We start from the raw sequence: 19,192 nt of genomic DNA, 5'->3' as shown, positions 1-19,192 counted from the left end.
CGGGATCCGAGTTATGATTGGCCAATGTTCCTGTCAGTCTTCGTGAGAGGGCGTCGATTTTTCCTCTAGCGACTGGAGAAAAGGAGTGCCAGTCCGGGAATCCCGTGTGTGATTGGGCGTGGCCGTGAGGGGGCGGAACCCGGGACTGGATAATAAGGGCTGAGTGTCATTTCCCCTCTGTCAGATAGCAAAGGCGCCCCCGGCCCCTGGTACCCCTCTCAGTCCTAGGGATCCTCCTGAGCTCCATAAGAGGCCATTCCGCCGGGGCCCACCCTTAAGGCATCCCGGACACACGCCAGCCTACGGGCCCTCCTAGTGTGACCTCTGACCCCTGGTGTTGGTCTTGGGACCAGCCCCCGGTGCGGGCTGCGGGGCGGCCATGGAGCTGGGCAGCTGCTTCAAAACCTACGAGGACTTCAAGGAGTGCTTCAGCGCCTACAAAAAGGAGAACAGGTGCTCCTTCATTCTCAGGGACTGCGTCTCCGTCCGCTTCCACAACCTCAACCACGGCACGTCAATCCGCGAGGACATCCTGTAAGGGCGGGGCGGGGGCGGGGCAGGGGGGTGGGGAGGAGGCCGGACTGTCCCCTGGTGGGAGGCCTGGACGTGGAGGGAGTGCAGTTGGGCCCTGGTGTCTTAGCATTCAACAGGGCGCTGAGCACCTGCCCTGTGCCTGGTGAAAAGAGCCAAAGCTTCACAGGCATCGCTTTTTGACCACCCACTTCCCCTCCACTCATTCACTCCATTACAGCTTCCCCGGAATAACTGTAATTTGTCCCATTTTTTGAGCACCTGCGGTATCCCTAGCTCAAAGTACACTGATTTCACAAATGGATTAAAAAAAACCAAAAAACAAAAAAAACGCTTTCGCGGTGATTCCCTTCATCAGTGTTCTCTTTACCAGGCAATTAACGCGGTCAGTTGTGGATTGGTTTGTTCATTCATTCATTCGTTTTGTAAATGGTCCCTGAGCTTCTGAGATGCACAGCCGTTTTCCAAACGTTCCCCCATGCCCCAGGCATCCTTCTCCGTTGTGTGCGTGCTTTACCCCGCAGGGCCGAATTGAGAATGATAGACAAAAGCTATTTTTTGCCATCTGGCAGCGGAGAAAACAGGCCGAGAGGCTAAGAAAAGGGTTGACAACTCAGTTGTCTTCAGGGTTCAGGTGAAACAGCCCCGGGTAAGAAAGTTCAACTTTTAATTTCACCATAAGAGAAAGAATGATGAAATAACCACAGACACCAGGTCTCTGCAGCAGGGACCAGGGAAGTGGGACTTGGGCAAAATGGAGAGCAGGCCCTATCTAATCAGCCGCAGCTAATGGCCGCCGTGTGAAAATGAAGATCCCCCGTGGCCAGGCTTTGGGGCAAGGGAAGTCAGACATCCAGGCTTTAGGTCAGTTTCTCCACTTTTTAAAAATTGAAAATCGGGTCCAATTCGAACACAGTCCACGTGGGCCAAGTCAAAGCTGCATGGGCAGAGTGTCTCTCTCTAAATTATTCTAGGCAGTTAAGGGAGAGGTGAAAAGCTCATCTTGAGTCTATTGGACCTTGATTGTTTTCAGCTCAAAATAATCCACACGTCCAAGTAGCAAATTCTGGGGCAGCCTGCCCTAAACCCCATCAAGGAGTTAAAAAGAGAGCTCTGGAGTCAGAAAGACAGGCTTTACACTTGAGTTGGGGCAAGACTTAATTTCTGTGACGGTTTAATCCTCTAAACTGAAGTGGATATGGTAAAGGTCAAATAACCGAACGCACGTAGGAGCGGAAGCGTGGTGCTCAGTTTCTCAGCGCTCAGTTGCAATCAGTACATGGTAGAAAGCGGTACTTTGACTCAGTACTTTTGAGAATCACATGTGCTGCGGGAATTATCACTAGACCACCAAAAGTCCCACTCAACTGGGAGATTCGATGCTTTTATGCCCGGTTTTCCCTCTCATATTTTTATATATGGCTGTTGTGTTTTTGCTTTTGTTATGTCTTTTGGGGGGGATTGATAATTCTTCAAACAGTCCAGGAAGTATTCTCATGTCTCTCTCCATTGCCGTTCGGTTTAATAGCTACCTTTTTTTGGAACATTTTTGGGGGCCGCATTCCAGAGATTGTGCTAAGAACTTTACAGGCATTGTTTTATTTAATCCTCATTACACCCTGTGAACTAGGCCCTTGTTACCCGATTTTTCATTTTCTATGTATCCATAGTCACAAGGCCGAGTAGGAAAGCAATGTCCTACAAAAGTCTTGCTAATAAACCAGCCACTTATAAAATTAGTCACTACTTAATAATTTCCTGCTTATCCCTACCAGTCCCATTAATATCTTTGGCAGTCAGTTTCTGGCTAATCAATAAGTGTGGTAAACATCAGGATAATACAATGGAGATAAAACTAACTGCAAACAAAAATTACACCTCTCCCAAGAGCAAGCCTTCGTGAAATCTCTGAAGGTAATGAGAACTCCTTACTTACATCACCCTCAGCCTGACACCAGTGAACAAGAGGAGAAGAAAGATGAGCAAAGATGATGATGTGATAGGAATTTGACAAACGAAGGATTTGCATAGCAAAGAATAAAATTAGGCCTTTGGGAAACCTGATAAAGCCCAGGAATGTTTCAGTAAAACTGACCTTTCCGTGTTGTAAAAGTGAGACAGGAAATAAAATATCTTAGTGTTTGAGGGGAAATGCACCAGGAAAAAAAAAAAAAAAAAAAACAACAGTTGACACTGTAAGTTATTCTTGGATTATTTTAAGAATTGGTATATAGCTGCCATTATAACCTATGTTTTGTTAAAGATAATATGAACTTCATAATTTTAGGCTCCTATTTCAAGATAAAGTTCCTCTCAAATCTTTTTCCCCCTCTATTTATTATCATATGTTGTTTCTGAGGGATAGTTTTGGCTGCAATTAACTGAAAACTCTGACTCAAAATGGCTTATTTCTTAGAAGCCTAGAGGTGGGTCTGTGAAGGTGATTGTTTCCATGGCCCTGGCTTTTTGTTTCTTACTGCTCTGCCATCCTCAGGTCTCAGCTTGGTACAGATGCAGGGGTCACATCCAAATGAAAAGCCTTCCTCAGTTTCCTGCAGATTTCCTATCCTGTTTCTTTCTCCAGAATTGGGCCAGTATCCATGCCCACTCCCAATGAGATGAGCTCAATTGGCTTAGACTAGCCCTGAAGTACTTAGCTTTGTGGGGGAGTAATGGCAACCCAAATTAAGTTGGCTTTCTGTTGGGAAGGAAGAAGGGGGCTAAGGGCAACCCACAGATCCAGTCACAACCTTTTGAATGAATTCACTTCGTAGTGGTTCTGATTGGTTTTGGATCAGGTACCGACTTTTACAGACCAGTACTCTTGCTATTTCTAACTTCTTGTTATTTCTAATTTACAGATTAGGAGTTGAAGACTCAGAGGAAGTGAAATGACTTGTCCAAGTTCACACAGCTAATAAGTGGTAGAGCTAGAATTTAAACTCAGATCTTCTGACTCTGAGTCTTGTTCCTAACTCAAGTTATATTTTCTAAAATGGCTTTACCGCACCTATAAAGATCCTAGTATTGCTCAAGGTGCGATCTACACACAAGGACACAAATCTTATGTAAAATTAAAAGGCTTAGTTAATCTGTACCAATCCCTATAGAGTGAATCACTGTTCGGTCAGTTATAAATATATTGCTTGTACCTCTCTTTAACCATTCACTTAATTTTGACTTTACTGGCTACCTATATAATTCTGTCTCTGCTCTCTAGACCTAGAGAGTAGAGACTGGCTAATTAGTCTGTGTAGCAATTAGTATAGTGTTCGGTACATAGCAGGACTTGGTAAATGTTTGAAATTAAACAAAGGACTTGTCCATAGTTAGTAAAAGTAGTTGTGCTCGGACTAGAAGCCAAGTTGTTGGACAGAACCCTCTCAGTGGTCTTCCTAGTATACTTTTCATGTTTTATAAGGAGAACCTTCTGTGCCATAGTCAATCATTTAATTCTCATTCGGTACGCGTGCTTAGAGCACCAGGTGTGCTCCACGCGCGGGAGCAGGCACTGGGAGCACACTGGTGGTGCTGTCCGGTAGGGAATACAGACACCTGCAAAGTAGATGGGAAGCAAGGCTGGCTGACTCCCTGCCTCCAGATCCTGGCTGGGCACCCTTAGATATAAGCAGTCAGGGGGATTCAGAAAGGTGTGAAACCATGTTCCTGTCTTGAAGGGAGTCAATGCTTTAACTTAGACAACTAAGTACAGATGAAAATAACCGCAGTGCTCAACGAATTCTTAACAAAAGATTTGTATATCTCACTGTATGTCAGTGCTATCTCAATAAAAAAGATTGAACGAAGCGGGGGAAAAAATAACAGACTTCAGCCTAGTACCCATTATGTTTGAAACATACGATGCCAACAAAGACATTATGTTTACAGATCTTTAAGCAAGTTATTGAACCTGAACAGTGTGTTGAGGGTCGGGTATTCTGAAAAAGGAGAAATATTTTGAAAGCGGACAGGCAGCATAAGGGTTAACTACACAGACTGTAGCCAAGCAGGCTTAGTTCAAATCCCAGATCCCCATCCTTGAGAACATTTTAAAGCCTGTTTCCCCATCTGTAAAATGAGGATAATAGAACCCGTTTCCTAGTATAAAGTGATGCATGTTAGGGGTTTAATATAGCCTGGCATAGAATACCTTAGTACATGTAGTACTGGTAGGAAAGAATGGAAAACACTTGTTAACATATTGGATATAGACACAGAGAAGGAGGAATTAAGAACAAGGCCAAGGTTTCCTCCCCTGGAGGCATAGTCAGTCATTAATGGAACCAGGAAAGGTTTGAAAAAGCTTTATGGCTAATGTTCTCCAGTATCTTTCTTTTTTTTTTTTTTTTTTTTTTTTGGACAAGCCTTTACATGCACTAAGAGCATGCAAAGTCCATCTAATTTGATGAACTAGGGCCATGCTAAGATATGGAGCCAGCAAAAGGGCAGGGCCCAATCTACCGGCTTGGGGAAGGCTTTCTAGAAGAGGTGACCGTTCCACGTAGTCCTGAAGGGTGAGTAAGCTTTGAGGTGAAGGCAGGTGGGAAGGGTGTTCCAGAGAGAGACAAACACGAGCAAAGGCAGAGAAGTGAGACCTAGCATAACGAATGCAGGAAGCTGTAGACACTTTGTCTTTCTAGGGCACAAAAAAAGAAGATGGTGAGGGGGTGGAAAAGGAGACTGGGAATGTAGGCAGAAGCCACACTGCGGCCACCACTGACTGGCCTTGCCATACTATTGGACTGCTCCAGCCCCTTCCCAGCCCTGAGCTGGGGATGGTGTCGTAGCCCCAGCACTGTGCACACAACAGGTGCAGGCATTTTCAGCCCACTCCGCCCTATTATTGCAGGCCTGGCGTATCCTGTTTTTCTAAGCTTACCCCACAGAGTGGGCAGACAGGACCAGCCGGATTAGAGTGTTTGGAAAAGAGTTAGTGAGGTGCCCAGGCTGTGTCATTGCATGCCAGGGGCTGAGAGTTTTTCCCCTTCTCTCCTGGTCTTTGGGCCGGGACACTCCCTGAAGAGGCAGGGTTGTAACCTGTCCCACCCATGATCTATGAGTCATTCACCTAGTACATCTTTGATAAGCATCTGCTGAAGGAATAACATTGTTAGGTGCTTGGAATACACTGAGAAGTAACTCAGTCCTGCCGCTTCATGACAGCCCCATCCAATTGTTTTTTGTTTTCTTTTTTTAGTTTATTTATTTTTGAAAGAGAGAGAGAGAGAGAGAGAGAGAGCGCGCGTGCAAGGGGGGAGGGGCAGGGAGAGAGGGAGAGAGGGAGACAAAGAATCCAAAGCAGGCTCCAGGCTCTGAGCTGTCAGTGCAGAGCCCGACATGGGACTCAAAGCCATGAATCTTGAGATCGTGACCTGAGCCAAAGTTGGACGCTTAACCGACTGAACCACCCAGGCACCTCCTAGCCCCATCCAATTGTAAAGGTACTTTATAAACACCCGATAGAGTGTCACAAGGCATAGGAACTATAATAACAGTAGCCAGGCTCTGGGCTAAATATTGTGTCTGTGGCTTATTTAACCTTCATAACAATCTTATTAAAAGAGTCTCATTTTATGTGTGATGTTCTTCATAAAACAGTCTCATCATAAAGTGATTTGCCCAAGGTCAAGGAGCTTCTGAGTGCTAGAGCCCTGATTACTATCCAGGCAGTCAGCCTCCAGGGTCTCCACTGTGTAACCACTAGGTATACTGCCCCCCAGAGACGATTTTGAGCCTTTTGTGTTAAGTGAATGCTACGAATTCAGAGAAAGGAGCAGTTACTATGGGTTGAAAACATCCGCAAAGGCTTCCTGGGGAAGGTGGGAGCTGATTTGGCCTTGAAGCTTGGGTTGAATGGGGATAGGAAGAGGAAAAGAGCAGAGATTCAATTTATTGACTCTTCTCCTTTGAATCCTCACTCTCAGCCCAGAATGGCAAAACTGGTAGGGACCTGAAGATCATCTAGCCCAGGGGTTCTCAAACTCTCCTAGGATTTGGACATTTTTCCTTAGATGAAAGATGAATAGAGATCTTTCCTCCGAGAGAGGGCCACTTGTATCTTTGCTGTCTGGAGGAGTAGGAGGCAAAGGTAATAGTTCCCAAAAGGCAGGAATGAAGGGGATATATATTTTTTTAAGTTTATTTATTTTGAGAGGGTGAGCGAGAGGGGTGGGGGAGAGTGAGAGCAAGGGGGGGGGGCGGGGCAGAGAGAGAGGGAGAGAGAGAGAGAGAATCCCCAAGCAGGCTCCTCACTGTCAACACAGAGCCCGACGCTGTGCTCAAACTCATGAACCTACGAGATCATGACCTGAGCCAAAATCAAGAGTCAGATGCTTAACTGACTGAGCCACCCAGGGGCCCCAGAGGCAACGTTTTAAACAGTGCATAATCAGCCGGCCTGCTGCTGCTGCCTCTTGTCTGTTTTCTCTCCCGTCTGGTCTCACAGTGAATCCCTGGGAGCTTCAGCTGGGCCACAGAGAGTGCATGGAAGGAGTGGGGCTTTAAACTGCTATACATGAGAATGGATGCGGTGTTAGTTGGACAGGGTCCTGACAAAAGACACCGAATTGGGATTGGAGGATGAATGTCAGTCTTCCTTCCCTACACCCTACACTGCCTCGTGGTCTCTGGAAAACCCATCAGTCACTGTAAATCCCTCCAGGGTCTTGTCTTATAAGGGAAAGGGGTGGGCAGTACCTTTCTCACTGTCACATCTACCTTCCCTAGATACATGCAGGTGAAATTTGTCTGTATTCGGACCCAGTCAAACAGGAAGAGAACATCAGAGGCAGACATGTGCCCAGCATACTTGCTCCTGCGGTACAATGAGAAACTGGATCGACTATTTATTAGTGAACTCAACACCCAGCATGTCCATATTGATTCCAAAACTGCAGGACCCAGAGGAGACACCACTGGCAAACCTCAAAAGACCATGTACCTGCAGAAACCCCAGCCTGAGCAGCCTGCAACCAAGAAAGACCTTGACCTAGCCAAGAAGTCCCCCGTTGAACCATCATTTTGCTTAGACAAGGTCCAAGCACCCTCAAAGCCAGAGCAGGAGGGCATCACTCCTTCTGACCTGGCCAAGATAGCAAAAGTGATGAAAAACTTTCTTAAGGTGGATGAGGGTTCCATGGCCTCTCTCAGCGTGGGCAACAGCCAAGACCTGGACCGGCTCAGCTTCCAGAGCAGCAAGATGACCGATCTGTTTATCCGCTTCCCAGAGAATCTCCTGCTACACCGCGTGGAGAACACCCAGGGCCACATCCTCTATGCTTTCTTGGTGGAGAACAAGGAGCGAGAGGGTCGAGTGGTACACTTTGCCGTGCTCAAGGCTGAGACAGCTACCTCCGTGGCCAAGATGCTGAGTATCTTCACAGAGTTCAACACAGACTGGCCCAAGGTCAAGGTGGTCTTTGTGGACCCGTCCTTCCCCCATCGAGCCATCCTGCAGGAGATCTTCCCTGCTGCCCGCATCCTCCTGTCCATCTACCACACCACCCGGCTCTTGGAGAAGAAGTTGCATCGTAGTTCGGCAAATCCATCCTTTAAAAGGCTCATGAAGGAAGCCCTGCGGGAGGCTGTGTTTGTCACTTCTGATGCCAGCCTGCAAAATCTCTGTCAGATGTCCCAAGCCCTACTGGACGAGGAGCTCTTCAGCTTCCTGCAGGCCCACTGGTTCTCCTGTGAGCTGCTGTGGTACATGCACGTGAGGAAAGGCCTGCACGCGTGTAACACGTACATGGACAGCCTAGACGTTGTCACCAGCAAGGTGTCCAGCCTCTTTCGGGAACAGCAGTCCCTGCTGGACTGCATCCTCCGCTTTGTGGATTATATAGACTTCTTTAATACCAAAGGCTTGAAAAACTTGCCCACAGCTCCTCCCAAGTTAAAAAGAGCCCGACCAGCCAGCATGCCGCCAAAGTCCAAGAAGGCATTTGGAGTCTGTGGGGGGAGCCTCACCAGGCTCCCTGTGGAAAAGACAAAGCCAGAGCCACAGCGGGCGCCGTTGCAGCAGCAGCCACAGGTGCAGCCCTCCCAGGAGGGCATGCTAGACACCTTGCACGGGAGTGGCTCTGAACTGGCCTATAAGCTGTGCCACAATGAGTGGGAGGTGGTGCAGAACTCCACCCACCTGGTGGACGTGGCTGGCTCCTCTGTGGACATTCAGCTGCTAGAGGATTCTCACCAGGTGAGCAAGGATGGCTGTAGCTGCAGCTGTTCCTTTCAACAGTGGTACCACCTGCCATGCCGGCACATTTTGGCCCTGCTGCACACCAGCCAGAAGCCTGTGGGTGAAGCCATGGTGTGCCGCCGGTGGCAGAAGAGGTACCAGCACCTCCTTGGGCCCAGTGGGGAGCTCCGGGACCCTGTTGCGGTCCCGAACACAGGCCAGCCTGGGAAGCAAGGACGGAGCGACGTGATTCAGGACCTCAGCAGGGAGCTGGCAAACCTGCTAATGCAGAGTGAGGGGCCAGAGCTGGAGGAGCGCTGTTCCACCCTGCGCAAGATTGTGGACATCTGGGCTGACCCCTGCCAGCCGCCCGAGCCCAGTCAGCAGCCGGAGGACTTCAAGGATGTGGGCCGCCTCCCTTTCCTCTGGGGAAAGCAAGAGGAAGGGGAGGGGCTCCCGCTTGCTGGAGCCACGATTCATGATTAAGGCACTTGCACGGGCACATTGGACCACAGGCCCCTCTCCTTGGAAGTCTGAGAACTCAAAGTGGGCAGGCCGTGCCAGGGGTCAGCATTTTAACCAATGTCTTCCTAGGTAGGGCTAGGAAGATTGTTACAACAGGGAGAAGAGGAACCCCACTATGTGACAGTCCTCTGAATCCACCCCATTTCTGCCCTACCTTTGTCATTCCTCGGGAACCTCGTTCATTGTCAAGGCCAAAGTTATCTCCATGCTGAAAGGTCACCCACCCCTCTTTCTGCCCTGACTCCTGAGATCAGATCTTACTCCTGTCGGAGGGATGAATTCCTGCCCCAGGATAGGGTGAGACGAAATGTACCTGGTAAAAGGACCTGTTTCCAGGGACAAAGGGATGGAGGGTGATCCTTAGCTGTTGCTGCTCTTTACAAAGAATCTGTTATTTGTACTTATTTTTATTCATATTAAATAAAGTTTTGGTTTTTGTTTTTTTTTTTTAATAAAATCAAATAAGCAGGGAAAATGTGTGCTGCTTGAACAGGGAAGGAACCTAATGGGGGTTGTAGAGCCAAACAGAATCTGATGCCTTAAATTCAAAGACTTAGGAGTCCACCACTGACTTCATCTTCTTGCTACCAACCAAGCCATCGACACTGATTTCAGGCTGCCTAGAATTCTAGCAGGAGGAGGCCAAATAGACGAGGGGGGTGGGGGCTAGACTCCACAGCCTGAACTTGCTGGCAGACTGTGGGCAAGTTTCTAATTTCTTTGACCCCAGGTTTCTCACCTGTAAAAATAAATGTTGGCCTGTTCGAATCCCAATTTACCCTCTAGATTTATACAAACAGAACATTTCCTTCCTTTTTTTTTTTTTAAGTGTAGTTACTTATTTTGAGAGCAGGGGATGGGCAGAGAGAGGGGGAGAGAGAGAATCCTAAGCAGTCTTCCCACTGTCAGCGCAGAGTCCCAGCCAGGGCTTGATTTTACAAACCGTGAGATTATGACCCCAGCCGAAATCAAAAGTCAGAGGCTTAACTGACTGAGCCACCCGGACGCCCCCGGTTCAGTTTTAAGCACCAGCATGGACTTTTGTTGTTGTTGCTGGTTGGTAATTTTAACCACCTAAAGCTGGGAAGCTACCCAGCTGTCCAAGATACCACCTTCAGGGGAACCGAGGTCAAAGTTAGCAGTCGGTCTTGCCTCTTGCTTGCACCAGGATCTTGAGTCACAGCCCCTTTCTGGATCTCTTTCTTCTGTAGACCACTGGAAGGGGTGGGGCTGCGCAACACCAAGGTTCAGCTCTCTCAAGGAGATCTGGATTTCCTCTACTCTAAGGGTTGGGCCCCTGACCCCTGGTGGAGAGGGCAGAATTTGAGACCTGGGCCTCCATCTCCCCATTAGGCAGAAGATACAGTACAACTGCATAGGCACCTTTTCCTATCCCCCGGGGCTTTGGAATTTGGCCAGAAAAGAAAAGAAAAAAAAATCCATAAAGCACTGCAATTTATTTTCCTTTTCATTTTCGGCCTCTGAGGAGTTTCCATAGTAACAGGCTCTTCCAGAGTCTTCTCCCCAGACGCGGGGCTCCGGAGTTCCAGCTTCAGAGCTTAGGCTTGCCAGGATGCTAGTATCTTCGGGCTTTCATTGGTCACCGCCAGCCGAGCCCCTCGTAACCCTAGGAACAGCACCCGCCCACAAATCGCCAGGCTACGATTGGTCTATGCCCCAAAGATCGACCGCGAACTCTTCAGGCCATTGGTCCGAGTCACGGCGAAGCTGGCGCCGCGGTTGGTGAGCCTAGAGGTCAGTCAGAGTCAGGCAGGGTCAAATAGGGAGACATGGCGACGGAGCCAGGCGTGGGTGAGTGATTTCTGAAGGGGTGGAGGTGTGAGGCAGTTGATGACCGCGGTCAGCCGTGACACAGCCCCCAAAGGGGTGGGAGGTTGACTTCTCTTCTGGCTCCGGCCGGACTCCGAATGGGAACGTCTGACATCTACATCCTCCCACCCGGGTTAGAGGTGAGAGGTCAGAGGCTGCGGCCCCTCTCTGGTGTTTGGACCTCAGGTACTGTGTGGAAAGCAGTCAGGATCCGAAGTCAAAGACTCAGCTTCCGGCTACTTACAGAGTAATGGTGGGCAAGTCACTTAACCTCTTTGAACCTCAGTTTCTTATCTGTAGAATGGGGACAGTAACCCGATTTGGGGCCAAATAGAGGCAACATTTGAACAGAGTATTGCAGTTAATAGAGGGATTAATGGAGAGGCAGGAGAAGCCAAGCACATTTGATAGCCCCTGTTCGTGGTTCAAAGGGTTGAGGCTCAGAAGGAGTGTCACTGACTTGCCCAGAATCATACAATTTTGGGGGCAATCAGTTCGCTTGTATATACCAGGACCAAATGGAAGAACGGATGCCAGCAGTAATTTGCAAATATAAAGCACTAAACAGATATTTAAAATGCTGTTTAAAAAAAAAAAAAAAAAAGGCCACATGCACCTCCAGCCTTCACGCCCATTTCAATCTCTTGGAACTGAATTTTCCTATGGCCACCTTACCAATTGGTCTCAGCTCCAATGTCATCCTCTCTCCCCACCCAGAGAGAGCTTCCCTGGCCACCTTAGCCAAAGTATCCCTTCCTCCCCCACCTTACTCTCTACCTGTTACCCAGTTTTGTGGTCTTTGTAACCTTCCTTATTTGTTATATCTTTATCTCTTTACACGTTTATTGTATATCTCCCCCAGAACAGTAAGCAATACTGTCACAGTAATAAGCAATACTTACATAGTAAGCAATATTGTCTGGATACATAATTGAAGAGCTGAGCCCCTACTATTGCCTTAAACTTGTGTTCCTCTCCCTAGGCCCATCTTCGGAACAAGATCTGGGAACTACAGTCCAGCCTCAGGCTTCAACTTAGTTGGAGCTTGAGATCCTGAGAGTCTCCTGGACAGCAGCCTTGCAGAGAAAGTACTTTGACCTTGGCATCCAGACATCTCCCATCTCCCCATGGCCCTGTCAATGCTGAATGAGCTCCTGATTGAGGACCCAAACCCACCTATGCTGCTGTATCAGATTAGCAAGACTGCTGAGTTAGATACCCTCAACTACCAGAGCTGCTTTATGCAAGGTGTCTTTGCCCATTTCCCTGAGATCTTATTTATCCACCGGACCTATAACCCAGTGGGCAAGGTGCTATATACCTTCCTGGTAGATGGACCTCGGGTGCAGCTGGAGGGTCATCTTGCCCGGGCCGTCTACTTCGCCATTCCCGCCAAGGAGGATGCTGAAGGCCTGGCCCAGATGTTCCAGGTGTTTAAGAAGTTTAACCCAGCATGGGAGAGAGTCTGTACTATCCTGGTGGATCCCCACTTCCTCCCCCTGCCCACCCTCACTATGGAGTTCCCCGCAGCCGAGGTCCTGCTCTCAGCCTTCCACATCTGTAAGTTCCTCCAGGGCAAGTTCTATCAGCTGTCCCTTGAACAGCCTGTGGAGAGGGTGCTCCTCACTTCCCTGCAGAGCACGATGTGCTCGGCCACAGCTGGCAACCTGAGGAAGTTGTATACGCTCCTGAGCAGCTGCATCCCTCCGGCCCAGCTGCCCGAGCTCCACTCGCACTGGCTGCTCAATGACCGCATCTGGCTGGCCCACCGCTGGAGAAGCCGGGCTGAGAGCAGCCGCTACTTCCAGGGCCTGGAGGTCACCACCCGTGTCCTCAGCCAGTTCTTTGGCACCACCCCGTGTGTGGAACAAGGCATGACCTTGCTGCTCCGATACATGCAGCAGAACTCTGGAGACATGGCAAGCTCCAGCCTGGGCCTGAGTCCCCAGAACAACCACGCCCCCTTAGACGTCAGCCCCGAAAGCCCCAGAGTGGAGCAGTTAGTAGAAGCCCGCATCCAGCACTCCCTCAATGCCATCTGCACGGGGCCCGCAGCCCAGCTCTGCCTGGGGGAGCTTGCTGTGGTCCAGAAATCGGTGCACCTCATTGGCTCCGGCTCAGAAAAGGTGAACATACAGATCCTGGAGGACACCCATAGGGTGCAGCCTCAGCCCCCTGCCAGCTGCAGCTGCTACTTTAACCAGGCCTTCCACCTGCCCTGCCGCCACATCCTAGCCCTGCTCAGTGCCCGCCACCAGGTGCTCCAGCCCGACATGCTGCCAGCCCAGTGGACAGCAGGCTGTGCTGCCAGTCTAGACGACATCCTGGGCAGCAAGTGGAGTGAGACGCTGGATAAGCACTTGGCCGTGGCGCTCCTCACTGAGGAGGTGAGTCAGCTCTTGCAGCACTGCAGCCAGGAGGAGTTCGAACGGAGGTACAGCACCTTGCGGGAACTGGCTGACAGCTGGATCGGCCCTTATGAGCAGGTCCAGCTCTGATTACCCTGTGCCCGGAGATGCTCACACACGCGTACACACTCACATCCACCCCGACACACACACACCAACATGCACTCACACTGTTGTACTTCCATGGGCCCTCCCTCCAGGAAAGGACAAGGCTCTTCTATTCTACTGCAGACTGCTACCTAAAATGTGTCTCGTTCCCGAAGACAGGAGTCAGCAAACTTTTTCTGTAAAGGGCCTAGCAGTAAATACTCTAGACTTTGCTGGCCACAGTCTCTGCTGTATATTCTTGGCTTGGTTTTGCGTTGACGGCCTTTTCAGAAGGTTAAAAACCATTCTTAGCCCAAGGGCCTTGCAAAAACAGGTGACCCCCTGCTCTAGGATAAGACACTGAGTGGAGATCAAGGGCAGGGGCCTGGTAACAGCTTCCCCAGTCATTAGATGATTCACCTGACCCACAGAGAAGGTGGATCCCAGCCTTTGTCCCCTAACCCCCACCCAGAGGTCATTAAAGTCAAATGTTGCCTATTCCAGCCCTTGTCTAGTTTTTTGTCTTCTAGAAGGCAGCAGAGCAAATATCACAGAAAGACTTTGGAGTCTGACACTACATGCAAATCCTGGTTCCTTGCCTGATTTCTGAGGCCTAGTTGTGCCTGCTACTAGCTCTGAGACTTCAGGCAAGACACCCTTAAAAAGGCTCAATCTGTTCATCTGTAAAAATGGAGATCGCACAGCATTGGCAAGACTAAAGGAGAGCCTGCGTGTAATGGGCCCAGTGCCCAGTGGGTGCTCAAATAACTGTTCATTTTCCTTCCTTGCCTCTGCTCCCATCACCTGCCCTCAGCTGGCCGGGAAATGTAAGGCAAGAGGAAAATTCACATTGCCTAGGACGTTGTACAAGAAATCTTGATTGGATCCCAAAACAATACAAAAGCGACCTCCACTCCAAGCCGGGCCCCCTACCTCAGGTAATTTTCATCATAACTACTCTGATAAGATCTATTTCCTGACTTAGTGCTATCTGGAGAAACTTCCTGGGGTCTGGACCCTGATGAAAGACTTGCGTTCGTCAGAGCAGCTCCAACGACTGCCCTGTCCCCATCCTTGCCACAGGCACCCCCAATCCTGTCTGCCCAAAAACCATACGGAGAAGCCACCCTGTGTGTCTGGTGCTATTTCATCCAGCTACAAGCAGGAGCCAGGAGGCTGGCCTCTCCTGGATCTCATTAGGGGCATTTGCCCAGAGGCTGCGTGGGCGCGTGCCTGCTCCCACCGCGCCCCCTCCACAGCCCCCTCTGGCTCCGGATGGGCCATCATGAAAGCTTGAGCTGCCCGGATCAGGTCCTCTTCCCGCAGGCCGGGGACAGGCACGGTGGGGATGCCAGCGATCATCATGGCCAGGGTAAGGATGCAGATGTCAGGCTGGGAGCCGGCCTCCTTCCCCCCTGCCTCAGAGGGCATGGGTAAAATCCCTGGTGACAGCCCACACAGCAGCAGGGGCCCAGGCCTGCTGGGGCCACCCAGGTGGGGAGCTCTGTTTGTGGAGCAGCCGTCCTCCCAGCCCAAGCTCTCCGGCCGCCTCGCGTGGGGGGACTTGTGGTGGTATCGGCTGTACTCCTTCCGCCGCAGGGTCTCCCAGCCAGCCCCCCCAGGGCAGCCCCTGGCTCCCGGCACTGCCAGGGCCGGGCCCCGGGCCTGGGCAGCAGGCGCCACCTGCTCAGGTTTCTGGCTCAGTGGGCCTAGTCCACCAGGGGCCACCACTACTGGCTCTACAGCACTATAGAGGCCAAGGGATGAGCCCGGAGAAGCAGCCCCACCTGTAGAGACAGGAAGGAGATGGAATGTTATTCTTGGTCTCTTTGAGGAGGCCCTGAGGGGCAGGGCATAGGAGCAGAGCACTGGAAACAGGAGCCCCGGCAGGGCTGTCTAGTGGTCAGGAACTAGGTGTTTTCCTCATACCCACATCCCCAGGCCCCAACATCGAATAAGTAACGGAGAAGTGTTTGTTGAATGAATGAGTGAGCAGGCAGGTAGCTACCGGCAAGGACTTTTGGAATGGCGTTCTTCAGAGAATTGACTCCAGGGCCAGCCCCCAAATCCCCGGCAGAACCTCCACCTCCCAGGAGGCAGGAAACAAGTTCTCAGGGGAAGTTGTGGTGCCCCCTCCAGTTCCAGAAGACCCTCTCTCACCTTGGCTGGAAGGCAGAAGACCTTGATGAGCTTGTGGAGACATGAAATAGGACATGTCTGCCCCAAAGCCCCTGTTTGTGAGGGAACAGTCACCTGCCTCCTCTCCTACCCTTTCCACCATTCTAGAACGTCACTTCATAGTCCCTCCCTTGTACACCTGGAACCCACCTCACAGCACTGACCTGTTCATTCTAGAACCCGCATATGACAATGGGATGGGGTTAAAAGAGCCTTGGACCAGGGACCGGACATTCTAGGTTCTTACCTCTACCATGGGCGAGTCACTTTGACAGTTTTGTTCCTGGACAGTCTTCTCTAAAGTGGGAGTAATGGCCACCCACCACCTCACCAGCGTCGTGAGGATTAAATGCGATTATTCGTATGGAAGCAAAAGATCAGAGATAGAAATAAAGGAGGCGAGTGCTTTGTGCTCTGCAGTATGAGAGAGGGAGTTTGCTGTGTGCCTCTGGAATACGTTCCCATCTCTAGGCTTCAGTTTCCCGACTGCAAAATGAAATTGTTGGTCTGGGACACTGGGTCGCACACTGGGGTGCACATTAAGTTCTCTTGGGAGCTTTTAGAAATACTGAGGTCCAATCTCATCTCAGACCAATTAAATCAGAATGCCAGGGTCAGACCCAGTTGTCAGTATTTTTCAAAGGTCTTTCAGTGGTTATAATATATGCCAAAGTCAAGACCTCTATTCTAAAGGAGCGCTTCTCAATCCTGACTCTGTTAGAACCTCCAGGCTGTTTTTACAAACCAACGATGTCTAGGCCTAATCCTTTGACAAATGGAATGAGAATCTCTGGAGATGGAGTTTGGGGCATCAGCTTTCTAGGTGTCCCAGATAACCCTAATGAGTAGACAGGCTGGGTACCACTGGTCTAGGTAACGTCTAAAATGTTCTCTCTTGGGGTGCCTGGGTGGCTCAGTCTGTTAAGCGCCCGACTCTTGGTTTCAGCTCAGGTCATGATCTCATGGTTCGTGAGTTCAAGCCCAGCATCGGGCTCCGTGCTGACAATGTGGAGCCTGCTCGGGATTTTCTCCCTCTCTCTCTGCCCCTTCCCCACTCGTTCTCTCTCTCTCTCTCAAAAATAAATAAACTTAAATAAATAAAATGCTCTCTCTTTCTCTGACCTGCTGACCCACAACAATTCTAAGAAGTGCCCCTCACAGGCTTCCAGGGCAAGGAGACCCTCCAGTGATCAGTGTCAGCATCGCTGTGTTTATTTCCAGGCCTGGCCGGCAGCAGTATGGCCAGCTTCGGACCAGCCACAGCTCCAGGGCCAGGACATGCTCCTGTGGCCCTGTTCCAGGGTGGCCGCAAGCCCTTACTCATACTTGCAGAAATCCTTAAGTCCTTTCGGCAGGTGGAGCCCATCGATGGCCAACCGGTGCACCACACTCTTCTGGATGACTAGGCGGCACAGAGTCTGCAGGGACGGCACTGTGGAAAGAAGGCTGTCAAAGGCAAACTGAACTTGAGGCCGAGACCCAAAAGATCTAGGTCTCGGTTCTCCCTTTGTCATTAACTTAGGCAAGCTCCTTCTGCTCTCCAGGCCCAGCCTGAGTCATGGGGCTGTTCATGTGGTCAAGATAAGCACCTCTTTTCCAAACTTTGACATTGCTGCAGCCCTATTTCTATTTTAACCCCTCCTTAGCAGCTTCCAGGGATATAGGTAGTGCTTGATTCACCTATGCTCACCCAGCTTCTGGCACAGGCCTGACAGAGTGGGTTCTAGTTCAGCGAATCCATAAAATGATCAGAGGTATAAATAAAGAGCTTAGCAGAGCTATAAAGAACCAGACCTCAGGATTAAGACGCTTTCAATCCGGGGCCTACAGTGCCTTTGAACTGGTATGCCTAAATCTAGGAGCACTTGTCGAATAAAAGGGCACACGATTTTCAAAGCAGCCTGGATGTAAAATCAGTTTAGAATCCCTGCCCTAGGGATTCTAGGTTAATACAGAAAATACTGGCAAAGCCAGCATCCTAATCCATCACAGCTGAGATGGCTAAACTGAGACCCAGAGCCAGAGAGCCACTTGTCCAAGATCACAAGCAGAGGCATAATTGGAAATTCGATTCCCCAACTTCTAAACAAATGCTGGACAGACCAAGGCCTTGCTAGCTGGCTTGGGAGTCCTCGCAAGTTCCTGTCCCACACTGGGCCAGGAGGGGTCGCTGCCCAGGGGGTGGGATACCTACAGCCATACTCGAGCTGGACAAGGCGCACACTCTTGGTGGAGGCAAAGACGTCCACCACTGCGTAGAGGGGCTGGGCGGCTGGCAGCCCCCGGGCGCTGGGACCCATGTCCTCGCCGTTGATGACGATGTGCATGTCCGCCGTGCCGTCAGGGCGCGGGCAGAAAAGAACGCCCAGGCGGCTGCGGCGCGCGGTCGGAGGCAGCACGTTCAGCTCATACAGCTGATCCAAGAGGTGGCTGTAGAGCCCGGGCCGGCTGCGGCCCACCAGGCGGTCTCGGGGAATGCGAAACTGCTCAATGCACAGATAGGGTTCCACCAGGAGGGCTGGGGGGCGGCTGGGGACCGCTGCCTCTGCCTCCGGGCCGTCCTCCCGGGGCACGCGGTTGTGATGGCGCGTGATGGCAAAGACCCAGGTGTGGCCGAGGCTGACCAGGTCGGGCAGCGAAAACTCGGGCACCGCGGCCAGAGTGGCAGGGTCTAGCGCAGTCAGGCCGAGGCGCAGGTGCCCGCACCAGCCCAGCTCTTTCTCCTCGATCTCGACCAAGAATACCTGGCCCGGGGCCAGCGGCTCGCGACTGAAGCACAGGCCGTGAGCGAAACTCTCCACGCGTGTGGCCCGCGTCCCGGAGGGGTCCACGCGGATGTTGGCACCATGCACCCTGTGGAAGCGGGTGGGAGGGGGCTCGGGGCGCGCGGCTCTCCAAGGCGCACCCAAGTCCACGGGCTCGGAGACAGCAGCCATCTCCCAGCCGTGAGATAGGCCAGCGGGCGCCGGGGGCTATTTTGGGCGGCGTGCTCTGAGGGTGACCGCGGGGGCACCATGTAAGGTATCCCTCCCACTCCACCCCCCCCCACCCCCTTCCCCGAGGCTCTGCCCGGGGGTCCTAGCGCCGCTGGCTCAGCCATCCTGCCTGGACCGGGGCCCCCGGGAGGCCGGGGGATCCTGGCCGCCCACATCTGGGTCATCCGATGGCTGGCGCCCGCGAGATAACCTGAGAAGCCCGCGGACTCTGACCCAGCGCCGGCCGCCGCCGCCTGCGTCCCCTGGGTCCCCGGAGACCTGAGAGGCGCCGGAGGAAGACTGTCACGTGGCGCCGGCGCCCACGTGACTCGGACTCCACATGACTTCCCGAGGCCGAGCCCCTCCGGGAGAGCAACGACGCTGGGGAGCCGAGGTGAGGTCGCTCTGGAGGCTGGAGGGGACCCGCGGTCCCGGGCGGCGCGGCGGGCGAGCGGACGCTGGGGCCGGGCCGGGTTGGGGGG

The 19,192-nt window shown here is 51.5% G+C and overlaps 4 protein-coding genes across 4 annotated transcripts; 2 read left to right on the top strand and 2 right to left on the bottom strand.

Moving 5' to 3' along the window:
• Positions 1–306: 306 nt before the first annotated feature.
• Positions 307–9,673, top strand: ZSWIM3 (zinc finger SWIM-type containing 3). Its single transcript, XM_019458301.2, has 2 exons — positions 307–534; positions 7,258–9,673. Exons 1-2 carry the CDS (start codon positions 380–382, stop codon positions 9,191–9,193), a joined length of 2,091 nt encoding a protein of 696 aa, XP_019313846.2. The 5' UTR covers positions 307–379; the 3' UTR covers positions 9,194–9,673.
• A 997-nt stretch (positions 9,674–10,670) lies between these two features.
• SPATA25 (spermatogenesis associated 25) lies at positions 10,671–16,801 on the bottom strand. Its single transcript, XM_019458325.2, has 2 exons — positions 15,718–16,801; positions 10,671–15,344 (listed from the first exon to the last, which is right to left on the bottom strand). The coding sequence occupies exons 1-2, from the start codon at positions 15,836–15,838 to the stop codon at positions 14,713–14,715; spliced, it is 753 nt and encodes a 250-aa protein (XP_019313870.2). The 5' UTR covers positions 15,839–16,801; the 3' UTR covers positions 10,671–14,712.
• On the top strand, positions 12,190–14,060 carry ZSWIM1 (zinc finger SWIM-type containing 1). Its single transcript, XM_019458314.2, has one exon. The coding sequence runs from the start codon at positions 12,190–12,192 to the stop codon at positions 13,558–13,560; it is 1,371 nt and encodes a 456-aa protein (XP_019313859.1). The 3' UTR covers positions 13,561–14,060.
• Positions 16,802–16,925: 124 nt separating the features above from the next.
• NEURL2 (neuralized E3 ubiquitin protein ligase 2) lies at positions 16,926–18,774 on the bottom strand. The gene is made up of 2 exons (XM_019458322.2): positions 17,930–18,774; positions 16,926–17,167 (listed from the first exon to the last, which is right to left on the bottom strand). The coding sequence occupies exons 1-2, from the start codon at positions 18,669–18,671 to the stop codon at positions 17,052–17,054; spliced, it is 858 nt and encodes a 285-aa protein (XP_019313867.1). The 5' UTR covers positions 18,672–18,774; the 3' UTR covers positions 16,926–17,051.
• Positions 18,775–19,192: the final 418 nt, after the last annotated feature.

Source organism: Panthera pardus, unplaced genomic scaffold, assembly GCF_024362965.1.
Source record: "Panthera pardus isolate Hobbes unplaced genomic scaffold, ASM2436296v1 HiC_scaffold_25, whole genome shotgun sequence".
Lineage (NCBI taxonomy): Eukaryota > Metazoa > Chordata > Mammalia > Carnivora > Felidae > Panthera > Panthera pardus.
This window is presented reverse-complemented; position numbering and strand designations above follow the sequence as displayed.